The 16,513-nt window shown below is 53.4% G+C and overlaps 1 protein-coding gene across 4 annotated transcripts in view; it reads left to right on the top strand.

The window, feature by feature from the left end:
• The window catches only part of CNTFR (ciliary neurotrophic factor receptor), a 39,420-nt gene that overhangs the window by 20,154 nt on the left and 2,753 nt on the right, over positions 1–16,513 (top strand). For all 4 annotated transcript variants that reach the window (XM_057498781.1, XM_036897997.2, XM_036897998.2 and 1 more), the window contains 5 exons: positions 1,830–1,911; positions 6,020–6,253; positions 12,816–12,933; positions 13,105–13,271; positions 14,411–14,574. In XM_057498781.1, coding sequence (XP_057354764.1) covers positions 1,830–1,911; positions 6,020–6,253; positions 12,816–12,933; positions 13,105–13,271; positions 14,411–14,574 — 765 coding nt within the window. The remainder of the gene's footprint in view (positions 1–1,829; positions 1,912–6,019; positions 6,254–12,815; positions 12,934–13,104; positions 13,272–14,410; positions 14,575–16,513) is intronic.

Here is a 16,513-nt window from a genome sequence, read left to right as displayed (position 1 = left end):
GGAGGATGTGCCTGGTGAGGGGTGAGTGTAGCAGAGGGCAGGCAGGAGCCCTCTCCCTTTGTAAAGGAGTCCCTTCAAGTCAGACCTGCTCCAACTCCCCCACCCGCTGCAACAAGCTGACACCCACATTCATCCTTCTGCCACAGCTCTGTTTGCAGTGTCTCTGGCTCTTTCTCTGGCCATTCCTCTGGCATTATTTCTGACAGGGTCTCTGGCTGTGTCTGGCAGTGTGTCTGACTGTGTGTCGGAGTGTCCCTGGCAGTGTTTTTAGTGGTGTGCATACTTCCTGACTGAGCATCTGGCTGTGTCTTTGGCTCTCTCTCTAGCTGTTTTTCTGGGTGTATGCCTGTTTGTGTCTGTCAGTTTCTCTGGTATTTCTCTGCTTGTGTGTCAGGCAGTTTCCCTGGCACTGTTTCTGCTAGTGTCTCTAGTACACTGGCTTTGTCACTGATGGTTTCTCTGCCTCTGCTTCTTGCTCTTTCTGGGGTTGTATGTCTGCTTGTATCTGGCTGAGTCTTTGACAGTTTCTGGTGGGTCCTTTGGTTGTGCGTTGGTTGTTCTCAATCATGTCTCTGGCTGGTCTTCTAGTTGTATCTACCTGTTTCTCTGCCCTTGGCTGGTTGTGCCTCATACAGTCTTTCCTGTTTATTTCCAACTGCAAGTGGGGCTTTTTCTTTGGGGTTCTGTCTGGTTTTGGGTAGTGTCTCTGGCCAGTGTCTTTGCTGTATGTCTGGCTGTATTTCAGATAGTGGCCCTGGTTGAGTGTCTGGCAGTGTCTCTCTGGATCTCTGCTTCTGTCTGGTTTACAGTCCCCTTCTCTCCTTAAACTGGGGTAGGAGGGCCAGATTTGGGGCTTTTTCTGCAGGAAATAATAGTTATTTCCCTGCACTCAGGTATGAGCCTATGCTGCGGCAGGTTGTGGGGGAGGGGGAAATGGATCCATCCTGGCTTCTGGGGACAGGTGCCAAGTGTGCTTTGTGTACCCTATGGGTGTGTATAGACACATGCACCTCTCCTGGGCTGGGGGTCTCAGGCTCCTGGGGCAGGTGGCTGGGGTGAAGGACAGGCTGAGGCCTCTTACAAGGACTTGTATGTGAAAATCCTTCATTCTCACTTGATCATTGTTGACTACATCCTGCAGCCAGCAGCCTTATCGAACAGCAAACCACTGTAGGTTTCCTTCCACCATCTTAGCAAACCTTTGCCTACAGATGCCAATTATGTTGCTTTCTATGGCTTGAAAGGATTCTAAGCCCCATTAAGAAGGGCACTTGGGCATCAGAAGATTGGAGACTGACGAAAATTAGGCTTGGGGTGGATTAATGATTGTGCATCGAGTATTGACCCCCCTATACAGAAATTTATTGTTGTTAACAACTATTTGATCAATAAATATGAGAGATGCCCTCACAAAAAATATAAATAAATAAATATATATATATATATATATAAACAGACTTCGAATTGTAAAATAAATAAGTAACTGGGATGTAATGTATAGCATAAGGAATATAGTCAAAATATTGTAACAACTTGGTATGGTGATAGCTGGTACCTAGAATTATCATGTATATAAATGTTGAATCACTGTGTCGTACACCTGAAACTAATGTAATGTAATACTGTGTGTCAACTACCCTTCAATAAAAAAAAAAAAAAGAAAAAAAATAGAAGACTTAAAGAAAAAAAAAAAAGAAGGGCACTTGGGGTCACGGTGCCCTGGCCCTAGGGCTGGGATTCCCCAGTCTAGCCTGAGAATAGGGGGCTCCCAGGAGGTCCCTGCCTGGGCTGATGCTGCCCCTTTCCCCTCACCACATTTCTCCCAACAGATGGCCGCTCCTGTCCCGTGGGCCTGCTGTGCCATGCTGGCTGCCACCGCTGTTGTCTACGCCCAGAGACATAGTCCACAGGGTGAGTGCCATGCGTGGGTGGGGCTCCCTGCCGGCCCCCTCTCAGAGATGACCATGAACCCTCCTCAGCACAGCTGTGTGCATCCACCCCAGAGCGACACACTGGCAGTGCTGCCATTGTCACATGTGAACGTCCAGAGGGACATGAGTCATATGATGCTGGTACACCCACTGATGTCTCATAGGCCTAGTCCTCCAGGCACCTCATCGTAGTCCCATGTTGATGATAGCTCTGGCTTGAGGTGAACTAGTCCTCCTCTGACTAGAGTGAGTGTAGGGTACAGGCAGAGGGGTTGGGGGTTGGGAGCAGCTAGGGGCAAGGTTCCTGTATAGTGTCTGCTGAAATGGGGTCCCCTGGGGGCTTGTTGGGGTACAGTAGGAGGCCCTCAGAGAGACAGCAGGCAAGACAGTTTCTCCTTATCCTAGAGGGAAGATGGGCACAGAGAAGTGGGAGGAGGCTGGCATACTAAGGAAGGGGACAGGTCAGTGAGCTGGAATGGCTGGAGAAGGCAGTGATTTCTCAGCCTGGCCCTCTGGTGGCCTCCTACCCTCCCCCTACCATTTGTCCAGTGAAGGCTGAGTCCTCTGTATAGCTTCCCCTGCTGGGAAACAGGCACCCTCTCAACTTGACCATTAGCCCCTCTACTACATTTGAGCCAGCACCTCACATGGCCATATCAGTACAAAGTCTGACCTTGAAACTCTTTGAACAAGATTTGCTCCCTTAGATAGGCCTTGCCTCACACCTTGGCTGGGTTTGGTAGAGGCAGAGAGGGTGGGGGCATCTCTGGTCCCCAGGCACAGAGCAGAACTTGATGGTTGAGCTCTGCCGCCCTCAAGGCTATGGGTTCAAGGAGGGTGGTGGGTTGAGGCTCCTGTGGCCTCTTCTTTGTGAGACCAACACTGAGACCCAGAGAGAACCTGGCCTGCCCAGGGTTGCTCCCCAACGGGCAGGGACCAAAGGGACCACTGGGCCAGCCCATTGACCACCACCTACAGTCAGCCTGCCTTGACCTCACCTGTCCTGGCCTGCCAGCAATCACTCCCATCGGCCTGGCCCCTGCCCTGTGTCTAAGGCAGAGCCACATGCCACCAAGGCCCTGGGCATAAGGCTGCTTCTCTGAGTGTGTGGGGTTGTCCTTGTGCATTCGGCTGTGTTCTTATGTGGAGAGACTGTATCCCTGTCTGCATGCATTTCTCCATGTGGTTGTAGCTTTGTGGGTTGTGCCCAGTGTGTGACTGTGTTCTTTGTGGGGCTGTGTCCTTGTGGTTAAGACTGTACCCATGCATGACAGTTTGGTAGTTTCTCTCTGCTTCTGTCTCTTTGTGTGTTTGTGTCCCTGTTAAACTGTCTCCCTGAGTGTGAGATGGTGCCTCCAGGTGTAACTGCCTTTGGATAACGGTGTACTTCCTGTGCACACATGTGGTCTTGTATCAGATATTACCATCCCTGATGGAGACAGTGTTCCTGTGTGGCTGTGACCTTGGGGACGGTTTTCTTGTGTGTGCTTGTTCTTTGTGGTGACTGTCCTAGTCCTGTGTGTGTTGATGTGAAGTTGGTTAGGACGCCTGGGGGGACTGTTTCCGGCATGTGGCCCCCATGTGAGGCTGTGTGCGCAGGTGTGAGGGAGCCATCAGCTCCGTCCTCTGTGTTCTCCATGTCCATGACCTCATCCTGTCTCTGTCTCTCATCCTGGCTTGTAACAACCTTTTCACAGCTGATTTCTTTGGAGCATTTGTCACCGCGTCAAGGCCAAGAACCCCATCCTTCCCCTGCTGCTTGATTTAATTTCTGAAATGGACAAGCACTTCAGTAGGGGCACCCACAGGGTGGGGGGAGAGCTGCGCAGAGACAAAGGGTTAAGTCATTACTGTCTTTGGAGCTGTTGCATGGCTGCATGTGGTGCCGTTGTTGTGTTTGTTGTGTTGTGTTGTTGTGGCAGTTGTAACACTGTGGATTGTCATGTCATGTTACATTGTGGCCCGTAGTTGTCTTCTGCCAGTGTGTTATCATTTTCTCATGCCTGCCCTGCCCTTACCGCGTTGGTTTGCCATTGTGGTCGGTTGCGTTTCTGTCTTCCTAATGAGGCCGCCAAGGTGCAGCAGGGAAGTGTTATTATTTGCTCGCTGTTGTATTTGTTGTGCTGTTGGGTGGCTGTTTGCTCCTCTAGTGACTGTGTCTGCTCTCCAGTATTAAAGGGCCGCACTCAGTGACTGACTTAGTTCTGAGCTGCTGTTGGTCAGGTTGATGTGCTTCTGGGACCATGACAGCCACACTCCCTCCCCAGCGGTCAGTTTTCAGCCTCCTCCTCAGGCAGCTGGATGCAGAGTCTCTGCTGGAGGGGCAGGGGGGCAGGGAAAGGGGCTTGGCATGTTTCCTGGAAGCTCCAGGTTTTTGGAAGGGAGGCTGGACAGGGGCTCAATGGCTAGGGCTGGTGGACTGGGGGAGCTCTGTGGCTTGAACCTTGGACACTGGGCCTCTAGTGTCCACAGGGGGCGGCCTCCATTCATTCTCTGGTCCAGCCTCACAGCTGTGGCCTCCAAGGCCCCCAGCCACCGCCCTTCCGCCCTGTGCGTCCTCTCTTCAGCTGGTCCCGGGCCCCACAGACGAGTGGTCAGGGCTGGCTGCGTTTCCTGCTTCCCTCCCCTCCAGCAGGGACAGAGAGGCTCATAGAGGGGCAGGACAGAGACAGGCAGCAGGGAGAGACCCGAGACGTAGAGAGACCTCTGCACAGGGAGGGTGACAGGCAGCAAACAGGGACAGATGTTCCAGCACAGAGAAAAGCAGTACTGGGGAGGGGGCTGGTATGGAGGGAAGGGGGTGGCTGGCGGCATAGGGGGAATCCCTACCTCCTGCAGTCCTGGTGGTGTTAACAAGTCTAATTAAGAGGCCACTGGCCCAACTTAATTGGCTCGTTAACAGGAATTGCCTCTGAAAATCCCCCAACTCAGCAGGGTGGCTCTCTGGAGGGGAGATGTGAAGGAGTGTTAACGAGGGATCCCGCAGCACCTCCTACTCCTGTCCCCTCCTCCCTTGCTCTTCCCCTCCCACCCTCCCTCCACAGATCTGGCCGGGGCCAGGGAAGCATCTGTCCTCTCAGGCTCCAGGGGCAGGATAAGGAGAGTGGGGTGCCCCCTCCTGGCTCTGCATGCCTGCCTCTCTGTTCTCTGTAGATGGGTGTCTGGGACTTTCTCTGTCCCACTCACCCCCCTACCTAGCACTGCCTCTCGACAGGTGCTCCCTCCCACTCTCCCACTCCAGTCTCCTGGGCTCAGTCTATCACGCCTGGGTTGCAGAGGCCAGGGCTAGGGTTTACTTTTGACTCTGACAGGCCCCTCCTGGGGGCAGGAGAGGAATGGACAGAGAGCCCCCTCAGACCTCGCGCCCCCACCTCTGCCCCACCACAAGCAGTCCCTGCCTCACAATGTTGACACGAGTTCCCCAGGGCTCCTCTCCTGGACCCTGCCCATTCTCCCTCCTCCTGCTGCTGCCCAAGCTCTGGTTGGCTGGGGTGGGTAGACAGGGGTCTTGTCAGGGGAGCCAGAGTGGGAGAGTGGGAGAGGGGCAGGACAAAAAGAGGCAAGGATCGGGGAGACAAAGACATGGGGAGAGACAGAGAAAGGAGTGCAGAAGTGGGGCCAATCAGCTCCAGCTTGCCTGGAGAGCAGATGTCAGTAACTGGGGCTGGACCTGTTGGTGGCAAGAGGTTAGGTCATGGGGGTCAGGCAAACTTTTTAAAGATCCTAGGGACTGGAGGTGAACTGGGTTTTCACTGAGATCTAACCCCTTCCAGCACTTGACACAATCTCAATCCCACCCACTCCCCCCACCACCCCATGCAAGTGCACACACACAGAAGATCGTACATTCACACATAGTCCCCAGATATGCACTTACACATATAAATTTGGAGACGCTCACCTACCTGTACACTTGCACAGTCACAGGGAAATTTTGCACACTCTTCATCTGCCAACACTCACACCATCACAGAACCTCTTGTCCTGGACAGCTCACTTAGAGTTTCTCATCCATACATGTCACCTGGGGGTTCTGGGCAGGACTGTGATCTGTGACTCTTGCCCTGTGCCTTCCTTGTCCCCCACAGAGGCACCCCATGTGCAGTACGAGCGCCTGGGCTCAGATGTGACTCTGCCATGTGGTACAGCAAACTGGGATGCAGCTGTGACGTGGCGAGTAAATGGGACAGACCTGACCCCTGATCTGCTCAATGGCTCTCAGCTCATGCTCCGGGGCCTGGAACTGGGCCACAGTGGCCTGTACGCCTGCTTCCACCGTGACTCCTGGCACCTGCGTCACCAAGTTCTCCTGCATGTGGGCTGTAAGTGCTGCTCCCAACTCCTCATCCAACAAGTCCCCTTCCTGTTGTTGGAGGAGGGGAGGACTGCAGCGCCCTGACCCTTGCCCTTTGATCCTATCCTAGCCTGTTCTTCTGACCTTTGAGCTCAGTCTTGCCCACTGGGTCCAGACCCCTGGACACTTTGCACATGTATCTGGACCCCCCTGGGAGGTCTTTGAGATCCTGAAATCCTGTTCCTGTGACAAGATGGCTGGCAGGGCATGGCCAATCCAGGGCCTGGTTGGGAAGAATCCTAGGGTCACAGCTCTGAGCTGGAGCAGCCCCACTCCACTGTGTGCTCTCATAGGAGCTGACCATTAGGGTTTTAGGGAGGAAAATGGAGTACATGGTTATGTAGCTATAGGTATGCAAGTTCTGGGGGGCCCCAGAGAAGAAGGAAGGCTTCCTGGAGTGGGAGGCACATAGAGACTTAGAGGATTTGGAAAACACATTGAAAAAATAACTTCTGGCATAAAGCCAAGTGTGACTATAGGCCTCAGAAGCTAGGAGGGCATGAAAAGGCCCATTTGGGCTTGTGTAAATGGGGGAAGGGACCTAAAGGGGGAGATGAGGCAGATCATGATCCTAGAAGCTGGGGAGTGACATGATGAGAGTCATGTTCTTAGAAGTTCTCCCTCACTGTGGTAAAGAAAGGCAGGCTGGATGGGGCAAAGCAGAGCAGGAAGGAGGTGGTTGTTGGGATGTAGTTGAGATGAAGGTGTGGGACCAAACATGGAGTTGGGGAAGTGGGGGATAGTTGGGCCTCCAGGAGTTGGTGATGTGTTGGAGGTAGGGAGGGCAGGAGAGTAGAAAGTGGGAGGAGTCAAGACAGCTGGTGGTACCAGTCCCTCAAACAGAAACAAGGTGGAAGGGTCAGTTGGAGGAGAAGATAGTGTGTTCCATTGGGACAGTGTCTTAGTTAGGGTTTCCCTAGAATCAGATGTCAGGATGAGAATTTGTATGTGAGTAATTTATTCAGCAGGTAATGGAAGCACCCAAAGGGGATGGGGAAGAGATAGAAAAAGGAAGTTAGTTAACCAATAAAGAGGGAGTTACCCAGCTAGTGCTCTGGGCCACTGGAGCTTAACCCATTGGGAGAACTCTGGGAGCCCAGACAGAATATGCACCTTGGAGTTCTCCTGCTTGAGGAGGGCAGGAGCTCGACTGCTTATACACCAACTCATGCCTGTCCTTCCTTGAGGGAATCTCCTGGGTAGGGGGGTGGGGAGGCTTTAATTCCCCAGCACTTTTGGCCTGATGCCTTAGCAGGCAATGCAGACTTGGGTGGCCAAAGAAAGCCCTTAGGCAAATAACTGCAGGAGCAAGCAGTGGGTTTGGGTGAGGGATCTTAGAACCACTTACATCTGCTTTAGATGGGTTGGGGTCCTTGGGGGACAACTGGGAGCTGATGACTGGTAACCAGTGGATCTGAGTGTCTGGGACTTGAGGAAAGGCCCATGCTGAAGATGGGAATTTGGGGGATTGGTAGCATCAAAGCCATGGGAGGGGATGAGATGGCCAAGGGAGAGCCTGGGATGAGGAGAGATGAGGACCCGGAGTTAAGCCCTGAAGACCATCACTCTATAGGAGTTGATGGAGAGAAATGAGCAACAGTAAGTGATAAGGAGGAGCTGGCAGGAAGGTAGAGGGAAGAGCAGGTGAGTGTGGTTCAGAAGAAGGGTTTGGAGAGGTCAGAATGATGAGCTTATAAGTGTTGCTGAGGGTCTGTCAGCTAGGGCAGGCCCAGATCCCAGCCAGAGGCACCTGCTGACAGAACAAAAAATCTGAAAAGTTCCATTTCTTATTTCCTTGAGCCAAAGATTCAAGCTTCTCTGGCCTCATCCAATTTGGGTGATGCACCCACTGTCTGAAGATGGTTTATTTACTCCCTGGGATATACCAAGGTGAGGGGTTGCTGGAGGGACCAGAGAGCAGGCCCTTTCCCCATTGTCAGGAGATTGGTGTGCACAACCATGGGAAATGTTAGGCTGAAGGATGTTCAGGCAAAAACACTGACTCACCAGTGGAGCTAGAGGAGAGGTGAAAATATGTTTTGGTGAGGATGTTCATTTCCACACAGAAAAGCCTTCTATGCATTTAAAATGGACAGACAGCAGTCATAACCAGCCATCTTAGTTGCAAACCAAGAGTGGAGTGACCCCTGCTGGCCATTTTGAGAAATGCAGGACCAGTGCAGGGAGTCTTCCCTGTTCCACCTATATATGCTCATCAGGAGTGGTGCATTCCGACTAGTCGGGGGCCCTTACACGGGGGAAAAGGCTGAGAGCCACGGAAGGATAAGGCCAACTTGGCACAAGTCTCCCACACATCTGTCTTCTCAATTCGAGTCCCAGAAGTACTCAGGATGGACAAGGTTGGCCATGATGGCTGGGCCTTGGTGACCTGGGTCCCCATTCCTGATGACTTGATCTTTTTTAGAGAGGTCATTTTGGAGGGGAATTAGAAGTAATGTCTGTAGTCTGTACCCACAGAACATCCCCTAGAGCTGACCACTCCCTAGGCCCTGCCTGTCAGAGGAGAGCAGCCATGAATTGGCTGTAGCATTAGTAATAGGTACTTATCTCTTATTGCCTTATTTCCTTCTAAAGAGCTGGTCAGAGAAACGGGGGATATTAATCATGATTGCTTCAGTCACTTTATATTAGTAACAAGAGACTGGGTTTGGCAATACTCAATATCAAATTATCCTTCTCCTTAGCACTCAGAGAACAAAACAAAGTTACCCTTGACCTGTGGGTCATTCAAACCAAAAATTATTTAATATTTACCCTAAACATAGAAGATTTTCATATCTCTATTTCCAAGGGAACCTGATGATTAAAATATTCTGTTCAAAGTCCCCTGAACCAGGCTGATTCCTGAACTGCTTTCTCTTGATCCACTGTCCTACCCTCAGGTGGACACTCACAAATAGCTCTAAGGAGTCTCCTACCCAGGATGATGAAAGGACCTCACAACAGTAGGAAATAAGATTACAGGGTTCCATTTAGTAGCATCTTTTTTGTTTACTAGATAGACTCTGCTGATTCAGTGTCGTTCTGATTTAAGCTAATACAAATCAGAGGTTGATTAATTTTAAATGGACAGTTCCTTGTCCAGTTCTAAGATCTGTATTTGACTGGTCAGGTTGGGAACTCCAGACTCCCTGATTCCAGGGGTAGAGCTCAGTGGTAGAGCATTTGACTGCAAATTTCCTGGTTCAGCACTGCTTCCCCCTCAGCTGTGTTTGGCTGGGAAGTGAAGAGCGGCCTGTGGTTGAAGATGTCTGGGGAGAAAAGATGGGTGGGAGGCAGAGGGGGACAATTGGGAGTTCAGACATTGGGGATCCTTGAGAGATGTCATGAGGTAAGATTGGGACAGGCATAGGCCTTGAATGCCAGGCAGGAGGAGGAGTGTAGGTGGGAGCTGGGAAGGGCTGGAGCTAGGACGGTCACCCTGCCCTGCCTGGTCTGGTCTGGCATGGCCAGGCATGTGGGCAGCCTGCCCCTCCTCCTCTCTGGGCTGGCGGGCAGGCCTCATGCGTGCTGGGGGCTCCAGCCCAGGCAGGCTGGCGAGATGAGAGGAAAAACATGCGGTTTGGTGGGCTGGACATGGAAAAACAAGCCAATTAGGAGGAAAACAAACAAACTCTGGGCCAGCGGGGGCACATGCACGCATGCACACGCACACACAGCCCTGAATGAGACCCAGGGACACCCTGCTGCAGGCTGACACAGTCACTTGGGCATCTCAGGAGCCCCCACAGGGGGCAACTTAGGATTCCTGAGCATCCAGGAGCAGGCCTATATGCCCAGAGTGTGATGTGACACATTTGCATATGAGCTTTTGCTCACACACAGCCTCTAACATGCTCTCTCAGTGTTTTGCTCATACGTGTGGACACTCTTGGAATTCTGGGCACCTTCCCACACCCATGGTTTGAAAAATACATTCAGACTTATGTTCCATCTCATATACAGTGTCTCAGGTATGTTATTTTGCAGCTACCGTGTTTCAGACACAATGGTACATTTACACGTGTTCTCACACAGTGCCTCAGCCACATGGCCTCACTATATAGACAGTCTTGAAATCAAACAGCCATGCCCTGAGTCACATACAAAAACAAAGTCATCCAGTCACACAGCCAATCGCACACTTACACAGCTGCCCAGTCTCAGTCACACACACCAAGCCTCTCAGTTACACACACAGCCTCCCATTCGCATTGTCTTAAAAACAGCTTATGCCCCTATACACTGCAGTTCACAACAGGCCTCCTGATCACACACTGTCCCGCAGCCTCACACTTGGTCCCCCACAGCACCCCCACCTCCGCCCACACGGCCCCTCAGCTGGGCTCCAGCTGCAGCAAGTCACTCCTTTTCTTCCTTTCTTTGTTTTTCTTTCCTTCTTTTCCCTCTGAGAAACCTGGTCCCTGTCAGGAAACCCAAGCCCTTCCCTACTCAGGGCCCAGGGCCAGGCAGGAGTAGCCAGATGACAGACAAAGCCCTGCCTGGCCCCCTGGCCCCCTTGACCTGCCCAGTCAGAGATGGGAACTGGTGTGACGGGGAGGCTGGGCTGCAGGGGAGGGTGGTCACTGGGGAGGCTGCTCAGGGGAGGGGGCCTGTGAAGTCCAGTGCTGTGGCCCGCTCTGCCCTCCAAAGAGTCCCAGGCGGCTGGGAGCTGACTCTGCAGGCTTCAGTCTGCCACCCCTCCCAGCACCCTTCTTTGAAGCTGGGGGCAAGGGGGGGTAGTGGCAGGAGGGGGGAGTGGAGGCTTCTCAGCCGACCTCGGAATGTCCTTTCCTCCTGGGGTGGCTGCCAACTCTGGCCTGGCCCACAGGCCCCCACAAGGCACTTCCTGTGTCCTTGGCCACCCCCCACCCCACCCCCACGCTTCTGTGCCCCTGGGCAGATAGGGAAGGGATATGAGAGGCACCCAGGATGAACATGGAACAGACACAAGATGGACACGGGGCCAGGAAGGCTCCCCTGGGCAGGCAGACAGCGGTGGGCAGAATGCCAGCTGCCCTTTGTGGGGCTCAGTCAGGCTGTGGCTCTCCCCTGCAGGCCTGGGGTATGGAGCCGCCTCTGCCCACAGCATGGCCCACTCTCCGCCTGCTGCACTCAGGCCTCCTTGATACCTCTCTGACCCCCTCATCTCTTCCGCTGGAAGCCCAGATTGGGCCCTGAGGGTTTGGCACCAATAAACACATGCTTCACACATACTGGACATGTACACACAGTCACAATCATGCGCCCGCTGTGGATGAAAGCCCACAGTTCCCCACGTGTCACCATGACCACTCAGCAAGCATAGACATACACTCCCCTTCACTGTCCCTGGCTTATTGAGCTGCCCCCCCTCCCATTTCCTGTCCACCTGTCAGGCAGGAGGTTGGGGGAGGGGGGGGCACAGTAGGGAGGTGTCAGTGTCCCTGGAGCCACATTCCTTGCTTGGGTCAGATCACAGAAGTTGCCTCCTTCCAGGAACCTGAGCCGGCTGTCCTCACGCCTTACCCAATGCCTGAGGGTGGGACAGCTGGGCTACATGCTCACAGCAGCAAAAAGAGTGTGGTTAGACAGAAGAAAGGACTTCCCCAGTGTGTGTGTGTGGTCAAGTGGGTGGGTATCCCCATCCTGGGGCTTAGCCCCAGCTCTGGTTTGCTGTGTGACTCCAGGCAGATCCCCATACCTCTCTGGACCTCCCCATTCCAGGGTGAAGGCAGCTACTGACTATGTAAAGGCTTTTTAAAAGGGTCTGTGTTGGAGAAGCTGGGGACTGAGGTTGGGGAGAGGTGCACACTAAAGGAACAGCTTCCTCTTGATGGGCATGTGCATACATGCAGTAATATGTGGACAGGTGATCTCAGAGTCATGCACATAGATGCTCCTACGTACGTATCCACATTCCATCATACATGTGTATCCTCATTTATGTCATATGCAGACATATAACATGCATACCCAAGCACACAAACACCTACACACACAGACACACGTGAACAGCACCCAGTGCTGATGTCCTTGGGGAACCACCAGGCCTGTCCTCGGGCTTCTCATACCGAGGACAGGCATGGGATGTCTCTTCCCCAGGGAGTGCACCCTGACCACCCCAGCAGCCAGAGCATCCAGTCAAGACTCCCTCCTCTGCTGCATAGTGTTCCTCTGGGAATGGACACAGTGTGGCAGGAGATGTGGGGCTTGGGCCAATTCCCTCAGACATAACCTCCATCCTGTGATTGATGAGCTGAGGCCCGCAGTCCCCTGCTCCCAACAGTTCCTGCCTCCATTGAGCAGGTGGGGGGGGGGGCTCCCTCTCCATACAGTCCTTGTTTTTCTTTAATTAAACATCTGGCTCTCTGTGGCCTGGGAAGCCTCAGACCCTTGCTGACAGCCCCCACACACACCCCTCCACCAACCTCTGGCATTGCTGATGGGTTGAAGGGGGAGAGCTGGGGTTCTGGGGCCCACCTGTCTCCACAGTAGTGCAGGGGACTGGGGGCTCTAAGAATGCCTGATCATGCTGTCCTCACTCTCAGTGCCGCCACGGGAGCCTGTGCTCAGCTGCCGCTCCAACACCTACCCCAAAGGCTTCTACTGCACCTGGCATCTGCCCACCCCCACCTACATCCCCAACACCTTCAACGTGACCGTGCTGTGAGTACACGCATCTGAGAATGGTTCCAACCTTGACTTCTGACCTCTCCCCAGCTCCCCACTGTCCCCTCGGTTCAGACCCTAGCCCAGCCTTGGGTTTAACCTTCCCCCAACCTCTACCCCACCAGACCCGCATGTTGATAACGGTGCCTGGACCTCACCCCTCCCCAGGCATGGCTCCAAAATTATGGTCTGTGAGAAGGACCCAGCCCTCAAGAACCGCTGCCATATCCGCTACATGCACCTGTTCTCCACCATCAAGTACAAAGTCTCAATAAGTGTCAGCAATGCCCTGGGCCACAACGCCACAGCTATCACCTTTGACGAGTTCACCATTGGTATGTTTGGGGGGGGTGCTTCCTGCTGCATAGTCCAATGGGAGTGAGTGGATGTGTGCCAGAGGTGTATATGAGCATTGGTGAGGATGTTCACGCGTAGGCATAGGTATATGTGGCATGTATGTATATGTGTACATGTGTGTATGGCATACATATATGTGTGTGTGTGTAGATATACACCTGTGAACATTTGAGTGCATGTTCTTTTCCTGCAGGGTCCAAGAGACCTCTCCAGCAGCCCTTCCCATCATCTCTCTAGCTCCCAGATCATGCAGGAAGGGGAGGGGGGCAGGCTGGGCCAGACCCTTGCACAGCTGCAGGCTCCACCCCCCTACCCCCCTACACACACACACACACACACACACACACACTAATGGCTTCCTTACGGCCTGTGATGAATGAGGTGTCAGAACAGGAGACAGGACTGGGACAGATACTGCTCCCCCCACCCCTATCCCAGCCAGACCCTCTGCCTGCCTCTGCCCCATCCTGGCCAGACCCCTTGCCTGCTCTTACCTCATCCCAGCCAGACCCTCTGCCTGCCCCCCAGCCCCTTGTCTGTGCCCCTGGCCAGACTGTTTCTCCATGAGCTGAGCTCTTAGATGATCCCATTAGATCCTCAGCCTACCTCCAAACCAGATCTTCAGTACCTGTGGCCTGTCTTTTAACCTTGACCCACAGAGCAGCTTGAAACTCAGACTCTTCCAAGGGAAGCTTTGTCTCAGTTTGGAGCTGGGAAAGTTGAGGTGAAAGCCAGGCTTGTGGGGAGTGTATGATGCTGGTGCATGAGAGGGTGATCCAGATGATGATGGGGTGATGGTGATAATGGTGGAGCTCTTGTATAGGCTTAGTAATTGGGATGCTGGCCATGATAAGGATGAGGTTGGGACAATGGGATGAAATTTGCGATGTCAGTATCATGAGTTCTAGTCATTGGTGATGACAGGGATGTGAGAGGTGGCAGTAATGAGATGGTTGTTAATGGTGGTTGCCAGAACTGACAACAGAGAAGAGGATGGCAACCTTGATGATGGTGACAATGGTTGGTGATGTCAGATGGCGGACATGGTGGCTGGGACTGACCAGGGGGAGCTGTTCCCAGAGAGTAGTGTGGTAATGAAGTTGTGTCTTCTGAACAGTGAAGCCTGACCCTCCAGAAAACGTGGTAGCCCGGCCAGTGCCCAGCAACCCTCGCCGGCTAGAGGTGACATGGCAGACCCCTTCAACCTGGCCTGACCCTGAATCCTTTCCTCTCAAGTTTTTTCTGCGCTATCGACCCCTCATCCTGGACCAGTGGCAGCACGTGAGTGCCCTGCCTTGCCCAGATCCCAAATGCCTGAATCTGAGCCACACAGCATGGGAGGTGCTCATACTCTTGTGGTAGCTGTTCCAGTCTGAGGCCTGAGCGCAGTCAGGCTCTCCAGATGGGGGAAGGACCAGAGGGTATGGGAGGATGGATGGGGCTGAGAGCGTGATCCTGATCTAAGGCCTACCTTAGGGGTTCCCAGTGACCCCCACTAGTGCAATAGGAACACACCTTTGTGGCTCCCAGGGCAGTGGAGAGAAACACTGGAATGGAGATGGTAGGCAGGACAGGCAGTATTTCCCTTTTCTTACCTCTGGCTCTCAGTCTTGACCAGGGATCCACCTCTTATACTCTGTCCTAGGCTCTAGGCCTGTGCCGGACCCAGGAGGCAGTACAGTCCTATCCTCAAGGACTCAGAGATGGGCTCAATTGGTCCAGTGTGTGAATTCAGGCCATGACTTAGTATCAGGGCTCCACAGTCAGATGTAGCTTAGGGGTCAGCTTGAGAGTACAGGTGGCCTAGGCTGGGAACCAAACAGTGGACAAAGGGCAGTATGGGGTCAGGCTGTAGTCTAGGATGTTGTTCTAGCTACAAAAGAGAGCTCGGGAGAGCAGCCAGGAGTTTGGGGCAAATTTGAGGTTCTCTCTCCTTGACAGCCATGGGCCCATAAGGTTGTGGGGACTCTGTATGGCCCCTGATGTCTATGGGCTAGGACTGGGGCTGGAAGGGTCCTCCATGGGGCAACCCTGGCTGGCTGATCAGCTTTGGGATCAGTCTGTACCTCCATTGCATCCACCAGGCCTCAGCCACATCTCTTCATGTCCCCACCCTGGCTGGCCTTTAAAGTGAGTAATTTGACTCCAGGGTGCCTGTTGGGGTTGCAGGCCTGGCCCCCACAAAGGCTGCTCACATGCTCACATGTTCCCCGACAGAGTCCGGAGTCCCTCCCGCCTGGCCAGCTGCCTGCGCCTAATGCATTGCTAATAACCAGGGTCTAGTTTCACAAGCCCCCCTCCCCTGCTAACGAGCTACAGGCAGCAGCCCTGCGCGCTGCAAAGCACACGCCTTGCAGTGGACCTGGCACAGTGCCCACCACACACACGGGAACAGGCACGCACACACGTGGTCCCCAGCAGGAACCATGCTCCATACGTTCATGTGACTAACATGCCAAGACCATGCACTGGCCTGCACCATGAGCAGAACTGACCCCCACACTGATGTGGGCAAAGCAGGATATGCAGGCTCCATGGCAAAAGCATGTGTGGCCTGTGGCATGTGCTAGCCCTGTTCTATGTCTCACTGGCATTGAGGTTGGCTAGATTTATGGCTCTTTTGAACCTGAGTTTTGTTCTGAACAGAATCCACTCTTCCCCATCCTTAATCTTGGAGAGAGGCACGTGTAGTTTGGGAGGGGGTGAAGAGGGGAGAGCAAAGAAAAACGTCACCTGGATTTTTCAGGAGGAAATTAGATATACAGACCAGCAATTGCACAAGCGTGGGCACCATGAGATCTGGCAAGTGCTGTCACAGCATGGACAGAGGAGGCAAGTGCTGCAACCCAGCCTAAGCTCCCTGCATCTTCCGCTGTGGCCTGCACTCAGCAGGGAGGCCAGAAGGCCTGACTTCTATGGCAGCTAACCTGATGGACTCCAGGTGAAGCAGATGCCAGGGGCTAGGGAATTCCTGCCAGCTGAGGAGCCATTCTCTTAAGGGGGTGATTTAAGAGTTCAGTGACAGCCTAGCGAGAACAGCCTACACCTAGATGATGTGTCTGCCAGGAGAGCATCAGGTTCATGGGTCACATTCCTAGAGGTACGGTGCCCACCATAAGCCCATCAAGAAGGTGGTAATTTGCTCTTCCCCGCCAGCTCTCCCTTTGGGGAAAGACAGACGTGGAGGTTCAGGGAGAGAATCAAAGGAGGGTCCTGAGGG

Source organism: Manis pentadactyla, chromosome 3 (genome assembly GCF_030020395.1).
Source record: "Manis pentadactyla isolate mManPen7 chromosome 3, mManPen7.hap1, whole genome shotgun sequence".
NCBI lineage: Eukaryota > Metazoa > Chordata > Mammalia > Pholidota > Manidae > Manis > Manis pentadactyla.
Note: the sequence above shows the minus strand (reverse complement) of the source record. Positions and strands in the feature narration are given on the sequence as shown.